This window comes from Pan troglodytes, chromosome 23, assembly GCF_028858775.2.
Source record: "Pan troglodytes isolate AG18354 chromosome 23, NHGRI_mPanTro3-v2.0_pri, whole genome shotgun sequence".
In the NCBI taxonomy this organism is placed as follows: Eukaryota; Metazoa; Chordata; class Mammalia; order Primates; family Hominidae; genus Pan; species Pan troglodytes.
Window position 1 is genome coordinate 48,941,708 of NC_086016.1, and position 15,478 is coordinate 48,957,185.

The window sequence follows — 15,478 nt, forward strand, 5'->3', positions numbered from 1 at the left end:
TTAATTTCAGTATGAAGATGAGGTGTGGGCCGGTTGGTGAAAGCAGATCATGCTTGCACAAGGAGGTGCGTCACCCAGGACCGCAGGGTGGAGCAGCTTTGTGCTTCTGGGACCAAACGGGAAATGAGCTGGAGGACCCGTGGCAGCAGGAAAGTGGCGTTGAACAGGAGCCAGAGGACTTCCGCAGGTGTCAGTGCAAAAGAATTATGAAGGAGGAGAGAGCTAATTGCAATTAATGTAATTATGAAGAGAGAAATGTCCTCCGAAGGGAGCTGCCCGCCTCACTTTTGGCTTATGCTCTCCTCCCAGCCTCCCCGCGGCATCCATCTCGGTGTAATTAATGAGCCTCCTCTCCCACTCAGAAGCCAGGAGGTGGTGGAGTTGGACTGGAGGCTGCCCAGCTGTCCTAGCCGGGGGCAGAAAGCAACCTTGTGTTTTTTCCGCACATGATAGACCTTTGCAATATGTTTGCTTTTGTAAGAACAGAATTTAAAACCCAAGGCAGACAAAGAATTTGTGTTTTAGCTGGTGAAGCTTTAAACGTTCAACCTTGAAGGCTGTAAGCACAGAGTAGTGGCATGGGCTGCTGGTCCGCCAGGACTGGAGCATCGGGGACTGTGCCTGGAAAGGGGAATAAACCCCTCCTATCTCCTGCTTGTGTATTCCGCCTGGTCCATCTGTCTGTCTCCCATTTAATGCGTATAATTCAATGGTTTTTAGTGTCTTCACAGAATTGTGCAACAATTGCCACACTCTTGTTCCAAGACATTTCATCTCAAGATGAAACCCTGGTCCCTCCAGCAGCCACATGACCTCCTTTCCTCAGCCCCTGGTAACCACTGATCTGCTTTTTGTCTTCATGGATTTGCCCTTTCTGACATTTCATGTTATATGTTCACAGCATCCTACGGCATGTGGCCTTTTTTGATTGGCTTCGTTCATTGACCATAATGTTTTTGAGGTTCGCCGGTATTGTAGCACGCGTCAGTACTCCGGTCCTTTTTATGGCTGAATAATATTCCATATAGACCACGTCTTGTTTATCCATTCATTAATGGATGGACATTTGGGTTGTTTGCACTTCTGGCTATTATGAACAGTGCTGCTGTAAGCATTTAGTATAGTTTTTATGTGGGCATGATTTTATTTCTCTTGAGATATACCTAGGAGTGGAATTGCTGGTTCATATGGGAATTTTACCTTTTACCTTTGAAGAACTGTTTTCCAAAGTGCCTGCTCCATTTACCATCCCATCAGCAAAGGAGGAGGGTTCTGTTTCTCCACATACCTGTCAGCACTTACTATTGTTTGTGTTTTTATTTTAGCCATCCTACTGGGTATAAAGTGGTAGCTTGTTGTGTTTCTGTTTGTATTTCCTGGATGATTACTAATGTGTTTATTTTTGTTTTGTTTTTTCTTCATCGGCAATTACATTTGATACTGATTGGATTCACTTAAAAATTTTTAAACTTTAAATCTATTTTACTTGCATTAAATTCTATGCATTCCTTTTTTTTTTTTGAGACGGAGTCTCGCTCCATCTCCCAGGCTGGAGTGCAGTGGCGCAATCTTGGCTCACTGCAATCTCCGCCTCCCAGGTTCACGCCATTCTCCTGCCTCAGCCTCCCAAGTAGCTGGGACTACAGGCGCCCGCCACCATGCCCGGCTAATTTCTTGTATTTTTAGTAGAGATGGGGTTTCACCGTGTTAGCCAGGATGGTCTTGATCTCATGACCTTGTAATCTGCCCACCTTGGCCTCCCAAAGTGCTGGGATTATAGGCGTGAGCCACCGTGCCCAGCCTGTACTCTATTTTTTAAAAAATAAAACTTTTCATTCCATGCTCTTTGATCTATTACAACTTGAGTGGAATTGGTCTCACATTTTATACAATGAAGATACTTTTATTTTATCGTGATTACTCTTTTGCCTTTTTTGTTGGTTAGAGGAAAAAAGAATCCTTAAAGATGAGTGTGAAAATTTGATTTATTTTTTAATTCACAAAAGCTGAAAGTTGAACATGTAGATGATTTTTCTTTTAAGATAGATAATTAAATATGTATAGATTATCTCAATTTCTGTCATCTTGTGCCTGAGAGATTGAAGGAAAATCTGGAAATAAGAGGCAACCACTTCAAACTTTGCAACTTCATGCATTTAGCAACTGAGCCACTTCCAAATCTGTAGTTTGGTCATGACCTTAGTTCTTAAAAGTCAAAGTGGAATCCTCATCTTCTGGTCTCCTTGGATTTTCAGTTCAGTACCACAAACTTTTGAAAAACTACTGGTGGGTTTTTGAAATGCCAGATTGTGTGCCATGATCTTTGCTCTTAGGCAGTTTAAATTTCAGGAGGGATACATGGCAATTTATTGTATTCATTCACTCATTCATTCAGCGCTTATTGCTGGGGGCTGTAGAAACAGAGGTGATGAAAATTAGAAGGCCTGTTTGATGGTTGTGGTGGAGGCGGCAGCTGACGTTTATTTAGCACGTTGTTTCCGAAGCTTTTAAAGAACTTTCCTTGTTATTATGTCTTACTAATTCATGAAGATGATGCTGTTATCACCCCTGTTTTACAAGAGATTGAATAACTTGATCAAGGTCTCAGAGCTACTGAGGGTCTGAGCCAGGATCCTAACCCAGGCTGCAGCTGTGCTGACGGCATTTCTCGTTATGGGGAAAGGTGTGACCAACTAGCTGACATCAGAAGCCCCAGGGGGTTAAGGCTGTGTCCTGGGGTCTGCATTTGTCTCCCAGCCTCCGAGTCCTTCTGCCCTTTCCTCTGTGGGCCTGTACAGGAGCAGGGTTCCCCCTGGTTACCCTCTGTCAGGGCACACACTTTGCTGATGGAATATTACCTGCCTCGTGCCTTCCTTGGGTTTGGCAGTATGATCCTTCTGTAGAGGCGGGTCGAGGCACAAAGAAGGAAATAACTCATCCACGGCCCACAGCTCAAAATAAATGGCAGTGAGCTTCATCCTGCTGACTAGTATTTTGTACCCTTTTCTTTAGAACTTACTTTTCTACTCAATGCTGCAGAACTGGGACCCCAAGTACTTTAGAATAATTTTTATCAGCGGCTGAAACAACAGTGACATTCTGTGTAATTCTCACTCTGGTTGGGAGAAGAGGTTTTAGGAGCCTTGTGATTCTGCACAGTATTGGCTCTTATCGTTTCTCCCTTAAAGGTGTGTGTACACAGCTTTCCAAAGGGAGGGAATGGAGTGTTGCTACCAGCTTCCTCCACGTAGGTTCGTTTTCTCTTCCGGACGGGCCAGCATAAGCTTGTGCACTGTAGGAGCTGCTGGCCTCATCCAGCCAGTGTGACAGTACCCGCTTGGGCCTGTGTGGCTGAACTGAACCACGTTCCCATCCTTGGCTGCACAGAGGATGCTGTGTGGAATAGAGCTGGCCAGCACACACAGGCTTCTCCCACCAGGCTGTAAGAGGTTGCAGGAGAAAGGTGCCCCTGACGAGCAGAGGCCTTGGTGCCCCCTGCTCCCCCTTGTTCCTTCAGGAGGCTGGTGAGCCTCAGTGACTCTTCTTCTTGTCTAAAGGGTGGCACTGGGCTCACAAGCAAGTAGAAGCCTGAGGCCGGCCAGCCAGATGGAGAGTAGATAGAGCTGTAAGATCCAAGGGCACAGGTGGCCGCCTCACTGCCTCATCCACAGAAGCACTGAGTAGGTGCACAAGGAGGGCCTCTGGGACGGTGCTTGCGTGAGTCCCACGGCTGTGCGGGCACTGGGCTCCTGTTGATGACTGAGTTTCCCAGGCAGTTTTCATTTTGAGGTGAGTCTGTTTCATTCATTCACTCACAGCTTCCTCAGCTGCTGTTGCAGCAAGTCTGTGCTACCTGGAATGAGCCTGGGGCCCCTTCCTCTAGGTTGGTATTCAGACCAGCGTGCTTGACTGCATTAGGAAGTGCATTCTGAGCAAACCTCTAGAGGTTTCTTTGCAACCTGATAACACCTCCTCCTACTTGTATGTTGGCATATTATGTCTCCAGTAGGTTTTAGGGAGAGATTTAAGCTGCTCCTTCTTTCTGGGATGTTTGTAGTACAGTCCAGTTGTATAATTTCAGTGGCCTGAATATTGAGCCGTGGCCTTCTCCAGGAGGAGCAAGTCTTCATCATAGGATTTGAGGCCGAGGGGTCTTTAGAGACTGCCAGGCCCAGCCTCCCCAGGCCACACCGTTATGTGGATGAGGTGATAGAGCTGTGTGCTGCCTCTCTGAAGAGTGCTGTGAATCGGTAGAAAGAAATGCTAATAGGTCCCCAGTTTGAATGGGGAAAACATTTGCTGTATCAGCTGATGGACCCTAAATCACCCACTTTCTGTGGGTTTTGTTGTTTGGACATGGTTCTTGGGTTCTTCTCAGTCGCTCTGTCTGGACCCAGATGTGTGAAGTCGAATGGCTAAGGGTGGTTGAAGTCAGGGTCATCCGAGTAGAGCCATTTGTTCTTAGTTAAAAAGGCCCAGGCCACATGGGGCTCAGTGACTTAGCCCTGCGCATTACAGGTGGACGGTTGGACGTTTGAGACCCTTCAGTCCTCCACCGTCATCTAACAGGTGGGGCAATAAGGGCCTAGAACCTGCTGAACCTGCTGGTGGGACAGAGGCAGGTCTATAGCTGCCCCCTCCAGGCCACCACCATCTTCGTTGCGCTATTTCAAGGCCTCGTGGAAGCCATGGGCTGCTGCTCACGCTTGTCTGTGTTGTGTTCGTCTGTGTTGCACGTCCTAGTTTCTTTCATACATTCCCTCTGGCCCTTGCAAGTGTGATCTCTCCCTCCTGTCTCCCTCCCTTTCTCCCTCCCTCTTCCTCCCTCACGCTGTTGCCAGGAGTGGGAGGTGGGCAGAGACGCCTGCCCAAGGAACCTGGCCAGAGATATCATGAGGACTGCCTGGCTCTCCATATCAACCTGTTCAGTAGTCTGCCTGTTCTTTCTGAGGATTCTGTGGCCACCTTTCCATTCTGTTGCTAACTTTGGGGACCTGTTTGTTTAGCTCTTTCTCATCAAGAGAGATTCAGAAAAATTGCCAGGGCTTTTAGAATCCTGCCCTCACCTGATAAACTCGCCTTTTAATGCCAGCTGTGAATGAGAGAAGGACGCTCTTTGTACACTTGCATAAATGAGGTGCTCTGAGCTACGTTGGGTTGTCTAAGAAACATGCCTTTGGAGGGCGGCAAGGACGGAGGGCTGGGGTATTAGAGGCGAACAAGAGAGATTTGCAAAACAAAGCAAATAAAAACAAACCTGCATATCTTCAAATAAAACATTTTAGGTGAAAGAGAGAAAACAAGAAATCAAAGCCCCTTAAGCAGGAAAGATTTTCATTTTCATTTTCAGTCTTAAATTGACAAGTAAGATGGCATCCAGACCTTTTTCCCCTTTGTTCTACGCCAGAGCAAGACTTCGTTAAAGAAACAGTATTAGAGTTTCCCACCAACTCTTGTCTGCTCACCATTTAAGAGTCATTTTTATACAGGGTCATGCCTTTGTAGGCAAGAGCCTACATTCTTGGTAATGCCCTTTGAGATTTTCCCACATGCTGGGTGCCCATGGGGGTAGAGTCTCCTCCACCCAAAACCTTGGTTGCAGTCATGAGCTTTGCTCATCCCCCCACGGTGGGTTTCTCACTCCGGGTGTGTGTTGGTCGATAACGCTTTGAGTCTCTGGAGTTGGTCTCTGTGTGTTCTGTGGCGATGGTTTGTGCTCAGCTTGGTTTGGGAAATCTTTGATGCAGCGCAGAAGCTGTCTTCCCTCTTTGGTCTTTGTCCCCGTGGGGCAGAAGCTGCAATTTCTCAAGAAGAAAGAAATGATAGTTGCTGAAACGGAGCCTACTCCTATTGTTAAGAGGCCCCGTGAGACAGGTAAAGACCGTGCCTTTCTCCACAGAATCAATTTCATCTTGTAAGCACGGCCAAACAGAAACATGCTACCGAAGTCAGAAAATCAGAAAATCAGAAAATCACCGGAGAGGCCCGTCACACACATTTACCTTATGCAGACTGAACACTATGTGCCGGGGGTGAGAGCCACACAGGCAGATCAGCCTGCTTCCAGGCACGGGAGTTCTGTCTGCCTTTCGCTGAGGAGCAGAAGCCCTGTGGGAAGCAGGAGTGGAGCGCCACTTCTGAGTGAGGGTCACTCATTTCATCTGATGTTGGGAAGAAATGACAGTCTGACCCAATGAGGGAGCACAAATTTGGGCTCCTAAAAGAGTCTTTGTTCAAGAGACTGTGTCGCATTTTGCTTCTCTTCCATTTTTGAGTCCTGTCTTCACACCTGACCCTCAAAGAAGACGCAACACCGAGGTCCACCCGAATACCTGGAACCACCATGAGCATGACAACAGCCGGTCACACTCGTGTGGTTCAGGGAGTCAGAGGCTGTGAGTGCCAGAGGGAACCTTGGGATCACCTGAGTCATCCTCCCCATTCTCAAGGAAACCCATGGCAGAGAAAGAAGTTGGTTTTCCGAGGGCCCCATCTGTGGTGGAGCTGAGCCTGACCCCGTCCCCCATCTCTGCTCTGATGCTCCCCTCCAGCCCTGCCTCCTGCCACAATGTTTGTGTGGGGCCTTGAAGAGGGCATGGCCTGCTTTAAATGTTTCCATGTAGATCTGGGGTATGGCTGGCAGTTATTCCTACTCGTTTGGTGATAGAGCAAATGGAGGCTTCAGATGGAAGCGTCTGAATGGATCTCTTGTTAGCAAATTTATATCCTTTCATCCATCTACCGAACAAGTATCTCTGCATGCAGGGAACTTCTATTCTTTTGGTGGGGAGAGAGAAATACTAAGTTGGATATTGGCAAGCACTAAGAAGCACTAAGAAGCACTAAGAAGAAAGAACTGAGAAAGGAAAAGAAAGTGTTGCAGTCTTTAATGCTGGCTCAGCAAGGCCTCACTGAGCGGGTCAGTAGTGACGGGAGTGGTGAGCACCGTGCGCAAGGGCAGGCAAGTGAGTGCGGAGACTTCCAGGGGGCCCTGAGGCCTGAGCCGAGGCTGCTGGGGCTGGAGCAGGCTGAGCAGGGGAGGGCTGTGCTCAGTGTCATCTGAGCAGCAATGACCCCCATGGGGCCTGGAGGCCAGTGGAGGGACATTGGTTAACGTGGGTTAACATGGCCTTTTTTGAAAAGGGTCGCCTTGGGAACGTACTGAGACTAGGTTGTAGGGAGAAGCTGGGTGGACTCCGGGAGACCAGTTAGGTCATTGTGCTAAGCCAAGTTGGAGTGATCGGTGGTGGCTTGGAGCAAGAGGGTGGTAATTAGTGGCTGGATTTGACTCTGGTTTGAAAGTTGAGCTGATGAAAGGGTTTGCTCATGAATCAGAGGAACGAGTGAGAGGGTAGTTGAAGATGGCTCCAAGGTTTATGCCTCACTGGCAGGGAGGGTAGAGTTGCCATTCCTGAGTGGCTGGTAGGAGAGGTTCCGGGTTTGGAAGGATGGCAGGAGCTTAGTCTTGGATGGGTGCCGTTTGTGTGGCCTGTTGCACATCCTAATCATTCAACACTCGTAGTCACAACCCCACGGGTCTTTATGTTGTCCTCCCAGGCAGTCGTTGATTTCTGCCCCCGTTTTGAGGTCCTTGTGTCCGCTGTGGAATGCTGGACTGTCCTTTAGGGCCGATGGCTGGTTGGAGGCTTTAGGGCCCACTGGTTCCCACTTTCCTGCCTGAGGTCAGAGCCACCTGTCATCTCGGAGCTTCATGTTCTTCCTTTCCAGTGTGGACATGGCGATGTCTCATCAGGAAGTTGCAAGGAACAACAGGAGGACGGTGGTGGTAGCTTTCCTAGATTGAGGTATTCACGGTAGATGTGCGCGAATGACGGGTGAGTGTGGAGGAGAATCTGAAGAGGTAGAGAGAGCGCCTTTTACGGACACTTGCATCTCCGGGATGGATGTGTGCATGGATAACCGGGGACAATACAAAACCAAACACACCCCACACCTCTGCAGTTCTGTTATTTTTCTCCAGTTTACCAGTGTAGTTTTAATTCTGTTCCTTTTCTCTAGAGAAGTTCCTTATAAATAATCTCCCTCTCACATTCCTTGTAAGTGTTCGGGATATGTGTTTGTCCTGAAATACGTGTGTGAGTCTGCATCCATCCGTAGAAGTGTGTATGCATACGCCCATGTTTGTGGACAGAAACAGCCCAGCACTTCCGGAGCTTTCAGCTGTTCCTGTACGTGGCATTGGGTCTACCTAACCTTTGCTTCTTTGCCGTAGACTCTCCATCTGCAAAATAGAGACAATCCTTGCAGCTTTTCTTCTCTCTGGGAGGTTAATGATTGAGTATACGTATAGTGCTGGGAAGCCTTTGAAGTAAAATCACAAAGTACATGTGTATTATTTTTGTAGCTCTAATGGTATTTATATTTAAATCATTATTATTACAATAATAATACACTGGTTTGCCAATAAAACACAAACCACTTCAGAAGAATGTTCTAAAATGGTAGCATTTTCTGAGGCCGGGCAGCAGTGTCTAATTTTGGGCCTTCACAGTCAGTTTCGCGATTCATGTATTATGCATTTTCAAAGAATAATCAAGAGCATGCAGGATTGCCCGGGGCAGTGAGTACTGAAAATGTACAGTTGGGCCAGTTGTGCTAAGAGAGTGATGGGACATCTGCACGGATATGGCTGTATTTCATGCCAGTTAGGGGCTGTCACTGCAGCCGGCGCCATCTTGGAGCCCTCGGAGCTTGACTTGGTGATAATGCGTCATCAGAGCTGAGCACCTTGTGTCAGCTGTCCAGTTACAGCGAGGTGTAAAGTGGACGAGTGTCTCAGTGATGACTGATGGGTTTTTTCTTTCAGATCCATGCAAAATTCATAAACCTGATTTATAACCAGTGGAATTTGTGCTGCTGGAGGCAGAAGGCTCAAATGCGGAGCTTTGTTTTGTAGGAAATGTCTTTCTTTAAGGTGTCCTGACGCGCTCATCCCTGAGCACGTCCAGATGATGACACCAGAGGCTCTGCATGAAGGGAGATGAGGAAGCAGGTGTACCTGGTCTCCTTTCGTCTTGCAGGAAATCCCATTTAGCTTACTGGAGTTGGACCAATGATCACATTAAGAGCAGAAGTCCCAGAGCAGGCTGTTTGTTACGAGTTTTGTAAATAAGATGGATCCTGCTGAGCCCCACAGCACAGGGCACGTGGATGTCCACAGGGGGACAGATTGTGGCCAGGCGCCCTTGGCAAGCAAGTTCTTACTGAGGTCAGAAGTGACTGGCCTGCCCTGTGTGTGGTTGACACTTTGCAGCCATCACATCCCTCACAGCATGTCCACATCTTTGAAAGCATTTTCCTCCCAGGCTCCGGGACAGCAAGCCTTCCTGGCCTTGGCATTCCTGTGGACCCTGTCCCTCCTCACCATGGCCTTGGCATTCCTGTGGACCCTGTCCCTCCTCACCATGGCCTTGGCATTCCTGTGGACCCTGTCCCTCCTCACCGTCATTTTCGGCTTCTGTGTGTGCCGCTTGTCCTCCTCTGCCTGGGCTGTTGGTTCTCTCGAGCTTTCTTCTTGACCCTCTCCCCTTTCATCCTGCGTTCTCCACTCTTGCATGCTAGTGTCTTCGTTGAACTGTGTACTTAAAGGTCCACAAGTGGCTTTTAGCAGGTTTAGGAGCCTCCTGACATGATGCCAAATGTTATATCTCTGTACGTTTTTCTGGATAAAAGAAGCATCGTTTTTATCAGTTTTGGGTGTGGGTGTTGGCCTGCAAGGTTAAGATGTCGTGCTCTGAAATGTCAGCTTTCTAGCTCAGATCTGTGTCCTGAGCTCCACTCCCTTGTATCCACCTGCCTCCTTGCCAGCTCCATGAAGATGCTGGTACCACAGAGTCCAGTGCTGGAGGCAGAGGCAGCATGCTGTCCCACACCTGCTGCCTTGGCCGTATTCTTTGGTCAGTACATCTGCCCAGTCTGCTGAAACCTGAGGGCCCCTGGATTCTCTCTCTCAACCCCTCAGCATTGTTGGTACCAGAGCTGACTCTGTCCCTGGTCACCCTCTCCTGTCCTCCACGTCAGGACCACCCCGTTGTCTCCTGCCTCTGGCCATCCTCTTGCCACATTGCTTGGATGGCCTTTCACCAGGTCTGATCCGAGGGTGGTGTCATCTTTGTCTTAGCAGCCGAGGTCTGTGACCTTGACCACCTGGTGAAGTGTTTGCTGTAAAGTCACTCTTTTTTCCTTGCTTCCCATACTGCACTCTCTGGAAGGAAGTCACTGTGTGCAGCCCACACTGAACGGGTGGGGGTCATACTTCACTTCCTTGAGGGGAGAGCATGTTCAGAAATTATTTGGAATTTTTTTGCATGAGAGACTTTTCTGTTTTCCACATTTGTTAATTTATCCAATTATTTATATCAATATGAATTTTAAAATACTTCATATTTCGAGTTGCAGTCAATATTACATTATATGTTTTATTGCTCAGATTGATTCACCTTTGCCATTGGCTGCTCTTTCTGTTGGCCCCTGGGTTCCATGACACACTCTCATCTGTGTGTGTGTGTGGCCATTTCTCCAAGGAGCCCTAGTTCCTTTTATTGGTGGATTGTATTAAAACCAAGATCTGTATGCCTGGTATGTTCCTTGTCAATTATCTTTTAAAGAAATTATTTAAAAAATGCCTTTCATATTTACCTTCATTTGTATAATTTCCTGTTTTTTTTCATTTATTTTTGTAGGTCTGTATCTACTTGGCCTTAAACATGATTTCTTTTGCCTGAAGAACTTTGACACTTTCTGTAGCTTTAGTTTGTCTGAAAAAACATTTCACTTTGTTTTTGAAACATATTTTTACTGGGTACAGAATCCTGGGTTACCAGTTTTATTCCCAGTCCTTGAACACTGTCATTCTATTGCCTTTTTGTCCTGCATAATTTCGGATTGGAAGTCTTTTGTCATTATTATCTTTGGTCCATGGCTTAGGATTTGATAGAATTCTGTCAAAGTTAGCCAAATCTAATATTAACATTGACTGAGTATTTACCTCTATCAGGTGCTTTGTTCAGCTTAGCTGTGCATGTGTGTGATTCTCCCAACACCCTTAAGAGGGAGGCAGGGAGGGAGGTGGCATTTTTCCATTTATAGGTAAGGAAGCTGAGAGTTGATCAGGTTAACTGATTTGTTGAAGGCCACTTAACTAGGAGGTAGCAGAGCTGTGATGGTCTGATGCCAGAGACAATCTGCATCTTAACCACTTTATTGAATTCATCCTCTTCAGAAGGTCGAGGATCAGGTCAGGGTCATACTAGTGTAGATGAAATGCTGTTAACACAATAGAAAGTCCATAGGGTCCATAGGCACTAGAGTCAGAGAGGTCTCAGCTCCAGTCCCGCTCTGCTTCTTGCAGGCTGCGTGACTTTGAACATGTCCTTTGCCTTGCTCAGTTTGTGTTTTTACCTCTTAAATAGGTGAGAGCTGCTGTTTGCTTTAGATCAGGATTAAGAAACGTGATGCGTGTATGTGAGTACTGCGGTCAACACTGGGAAGTGTTTCTTGGTTGGGGTGTGCTCATTCCTATCTGTTGAATGAATGAATTGGATTTTGTGCAGGTCAGATACATTGATTTCCTTGTTCAAGGCGGAGAGTTGTGGGCATAGCACACACTCGAGCATCTTGCCTCACATTTCAACCCCTCTCATTGGCCCCCTCTCCTGGGCTCATCTTTCCAAAGCACAGCCCTCATGATGTCACTGTGTCTGTGGCTCCATGCTCTGGGTGGAGAGCAGGAGCTGAGGACGCTGAGCTGAGTGATGTGGAGGATGGGACAAAACAGCCACCGAACGTGGCTGAGTACCAGCGTGTGTTCAGCTGATTCGTTTGGGCTGGAGTGAAATGGGTCATCTACCCATTAGGGATCTAATTGAAAATAATACTGTGCAATTTAATACAGTGATTTCTTAACTTTTTTTTTAGCCCAAATTAGCAAAATGCTTCAAAATGTTACAGGCAAGTGAAGTGGAAATAATTGAATCCCAGCAAAGGATAAATGGATTGTATTGGAATATTTCAAGGAGGAATTTCTGATCAGCTTAGGAAGCGAAGGGGTTATCCTTGTGATATTTTATTGAACCACAAAATGTTATTTATAACCCATGTCAGGAGCAATTAAACTGATTGATGATTAAGGAAGTTTAATAGTTGAATAATAAGACGCGGCTCTTGACAGCTGTTTTTTCTCTTTCTGGAAGCGTATTTCATGAGTCTAGTAACAGTGTTAAGGACAGGCCATTGCTATGCTGTGGGGTCATTATGTGGTGGTAATGTAATGTTCAGCGTAGTGTTACATGGTATGTTACTTATAAAAAATTAAAAATTAAAATACCAATTATGTTTGTTTGATTTATTATTGAAGTGGTTTGTTAATTTTGATTTACCCAGAGCAGGGTTAATTACTACATATTGATATATTTGATTAAAAGTACGCTCATGATGAATAAGAAAGGCCAAACAAAATAAATTCTTTTCCACTCACCCTGAATAGTTTCAGAATTTTAGCAATCTTTCATGTTTATATAAAAAGGCAGCTTCACACTGGAAGGATTTGCTGTGATTGGCAGCTTCTTAGGCATATGTATCAGCAGAGGCCATATTTGCATTTTGAAAACAACCGATGCTACTTACCTTGACACGTTTTCGTGTGTGTGTGTGTGTGTGTGTGTGTGTGGTAGTATTTGTTTTTATGAGCCATTTCTTATGTTCGGGAAGATTAATAAATTCTTTCTTTTAGAAATAAGCAGACATGTTACAAAGTAGGAAACACAAATGACTAATAGGCTGAAAAAACCGTCTAACTTCACAGGTAATGAAAATGCAAATTGAACCAATAATGCAGTTCTATTTTTGTCTATCAAATCATCACAAATTAAAAAAGATAATACTCAGTGCTTTTCAGGTGAGGTGAAGTTGACACTCTTCCAGTCTTTTGCTGTGAAACAACCATTCTGGAAAGCAGTTTGGTGGCCACTGAACAGCCCGGTGCCTCCCTGTCCCAAGGACATAGAAGGTGATGTGTGTGAAGGCTGAGCACGGGGCTCCCTGTGGAGGCAAATGTTTGCATGAGTTGAGGCTTGAACCAGCCCAGATGCCCATCGATAGAGGAAGTTTAAAGCCATTGGGTACATTGATTTCTGTGTCGCCCTAAACATGATTTCATAAAAACCTTTTTCAGTATGTGAAAATGATCAGGGTATAAATAAAAACAATAGGACATAAAACTTCATATTTAGTCTCAATTCTGGTTTATTGAAAATGTGTGTGTGTGTGTGAATGTTAGGGGGCTGAATTGCTTCCCCAGAATTCATCTGTTGAAGTCCTAACCCCTAATACCGCAGAAGATGTTTGGAGATAGGGTCTTTAAAGAGGTAATAAAGGTAAAGTGAGGCCATTAGGGTGTGCCCTAACCCCATGGAACTGATGTCCTAATAAGAAGAAGGGATGTGGGGCCAGGCACGGTGGCTCACGCCTGTAATCCCAGCTCTTTGGGAGGCTGAGGTGGGCAGATCACTAGGTCAGGAGATCGAGACCGTCCTGGCTAACACGGTGAAACCCTGTCTCCGCTAATGGATGATTTAATTTTCTTTTTAAAGCTTTTCTGTATTCTCCAAATTACTTACAAGTATCATGTAATAAAGCATTATTGGGAGGTTTCCTTCTTTGTCCGTGTAGAGAGACTTAGAAGAAGCAGAGAAAAGCCACTTCCTTTTCGGGGGTCAACCTGGTCAGCTCTGAGTTGAAGGCGTTGTGCTGGGATGTGTAGTGCCCTGTCAAGCCCGAAAGTTGAGTGCGTCTCGTGTGGTGTGTGCAGAAGCCTGTGGGCCTGTGGTCCGCTGTCTGTGGGGCGCGTTCCCCTCAGCGTGGCAGTGGTGGTACACACAGGCCACTGTGAGACGACCGAGGGGTGTGAGTGAGGAGACACTAGGGGCTTTAGGTGAGGCGCTTCCTCTGTCTTTCAGATGGAGGCTTAGATTCTAAACCAGCACAGACTGCTGAGCACAGACTTTCCGGGATTTACATGTTTTTTGTGTTGCTGGTTAGGCTGGGACCAGATCCGGCCTGAACTAAGTTCCAGAAGGGTGTGTGGGAGTTGGGCAGGTAAGAAACAAGGAACCCAGGGAAAGGCTGGGGTGCAGCCAGCCCGGGCAGCGCTGGGCAGAGGCCATGGCAGGTCCCTGAAGGCTCGCCCGTGGAGGCGTTGCTCTGAAGACAGTGGGGAGCCTCGAGACCTTTCTGTTAGAGAGGGACACGGTCTCCACCTTCCAGCCAGCTGATGTACCCATTGCAGGCACCAGGTGTGATGGGCCAGGGGACCCCATGAAAGCGCCCCTCTTCACCTGGGCATACAGCTGTTTGGAAATAAAACAAAAGTCTGCAGAGGGAGGTTTGAGTAGTGCTGTATTAGTCTGTTCCCACACTCTGTAAAGAATACTACCTGAGACTAGGTCATTATAAAGGAAAGAGGTTTAACTGACTCACAGTTCTGCACGCTTAACAGGAAGCATGGCTGGAAGGCCTCAGGAAACTTACAATCATGGTGGAAGGTGAAGGGAAAGCAGGCATCTTCTTCACAAGGCAGCAGGAGAGAGTGAGTGCCAGCAGGGGACATATCGGATGCTTATAAGACCAGCACGTCTCGTGAGAACTCACTGTCACAAGAACAGCATGGGGGAGACTGCCCCCCGATTCAATCACCTCCCTCCCTGAACACGTGGGGATTACAATTGGAGATGAGACTTGGGTGGGGGCACAGAACCAAACCGTATCAAGTGCCTTGACTACCAGTCAGCAGATGGGTTGGAACTGGCTCGGGATCCCAGAATGAGGACAGCGTGGGCCAGCTAAGCTGAGTGGGGCCTTCCAGCACCGGAGACGCCATGCTGGGCAGGCGAGAGGTGAGGCTGTGCCTGGGCTGCTTATGTGAGGAAGCGGATCACACCTCTTGCAGCCACCCAGCACCCAGTTTGCCTCCTCGAGGGGAGGGACGACCATCAAACAGCGAGCATGGAACACGTTTCTAACAATAGTGGACAGATCCATTTGCAGATGATGGAGGGTGGACTGGAGCTGGGGCATCAGAGGCAGGAGGCACAGGATAGCCCCCTGAACTGGTGATGGCAGAACCCCCACAGAGCACCCTGCATCTCCTGCATTTCTCGGGGGTTGGGGGAGTGATGGGGTAGGCCTGGGGGTCCTGGAGGAGGGTGCTGCCTGGATGGGGTTTCTGCAGGTGGGGGAGCAGTTACAGTCTTGAGTGTGGCTCTCGTCAGGGAGCCCTGAGGGCTTGGCCCAAGGATTGACCGTTTCTTTTATATTTCTACATGGCACCCTGCTCTGGCGGTTGTGACCTCCTGGGAGTTTCGTAGAACCAGGGAGGTTTATTGATCAGGTCCATTCAGTCCTCTATTTGGCTCCCTTTGGGGCTGGAGGTACAAGCTGGCAGCCTGTTCTGAGTGGCTGT

General features: G+C 47.3%; 1 protein-coding gene across 10 annotated transcripts in view; it reads left to right on the top strand.

The window, feature by feature from the left end:
- Window positions 1–15,478, top strand: part of TBC1D22A (TBC1 domain family member 22A) — a 413,175-nt gene that overhangs the window by 179,480 nt on the left and 218,217 nt on the right. Inside the window, exon 9 of one of the 10 annotated variants that reach the window (XM_063808285.1) lies at window positions 12,917–13,243. The exons of the other annotated variants lie outside the window; for them this stretch is intronic. Within the exon in view, the coding sequence (XP_063664355.1) occupies window positions 12,917–13,047 (131 nt within the window). The 3' untranslated portion in view covers window positions 13,048–13,243. Of the gene's footprint in view, window positions 1–12,916; window positions 13,244–15,478 lie in introns of those variants that run through there. 10 annotated transcript variants of the gene reach the window in all.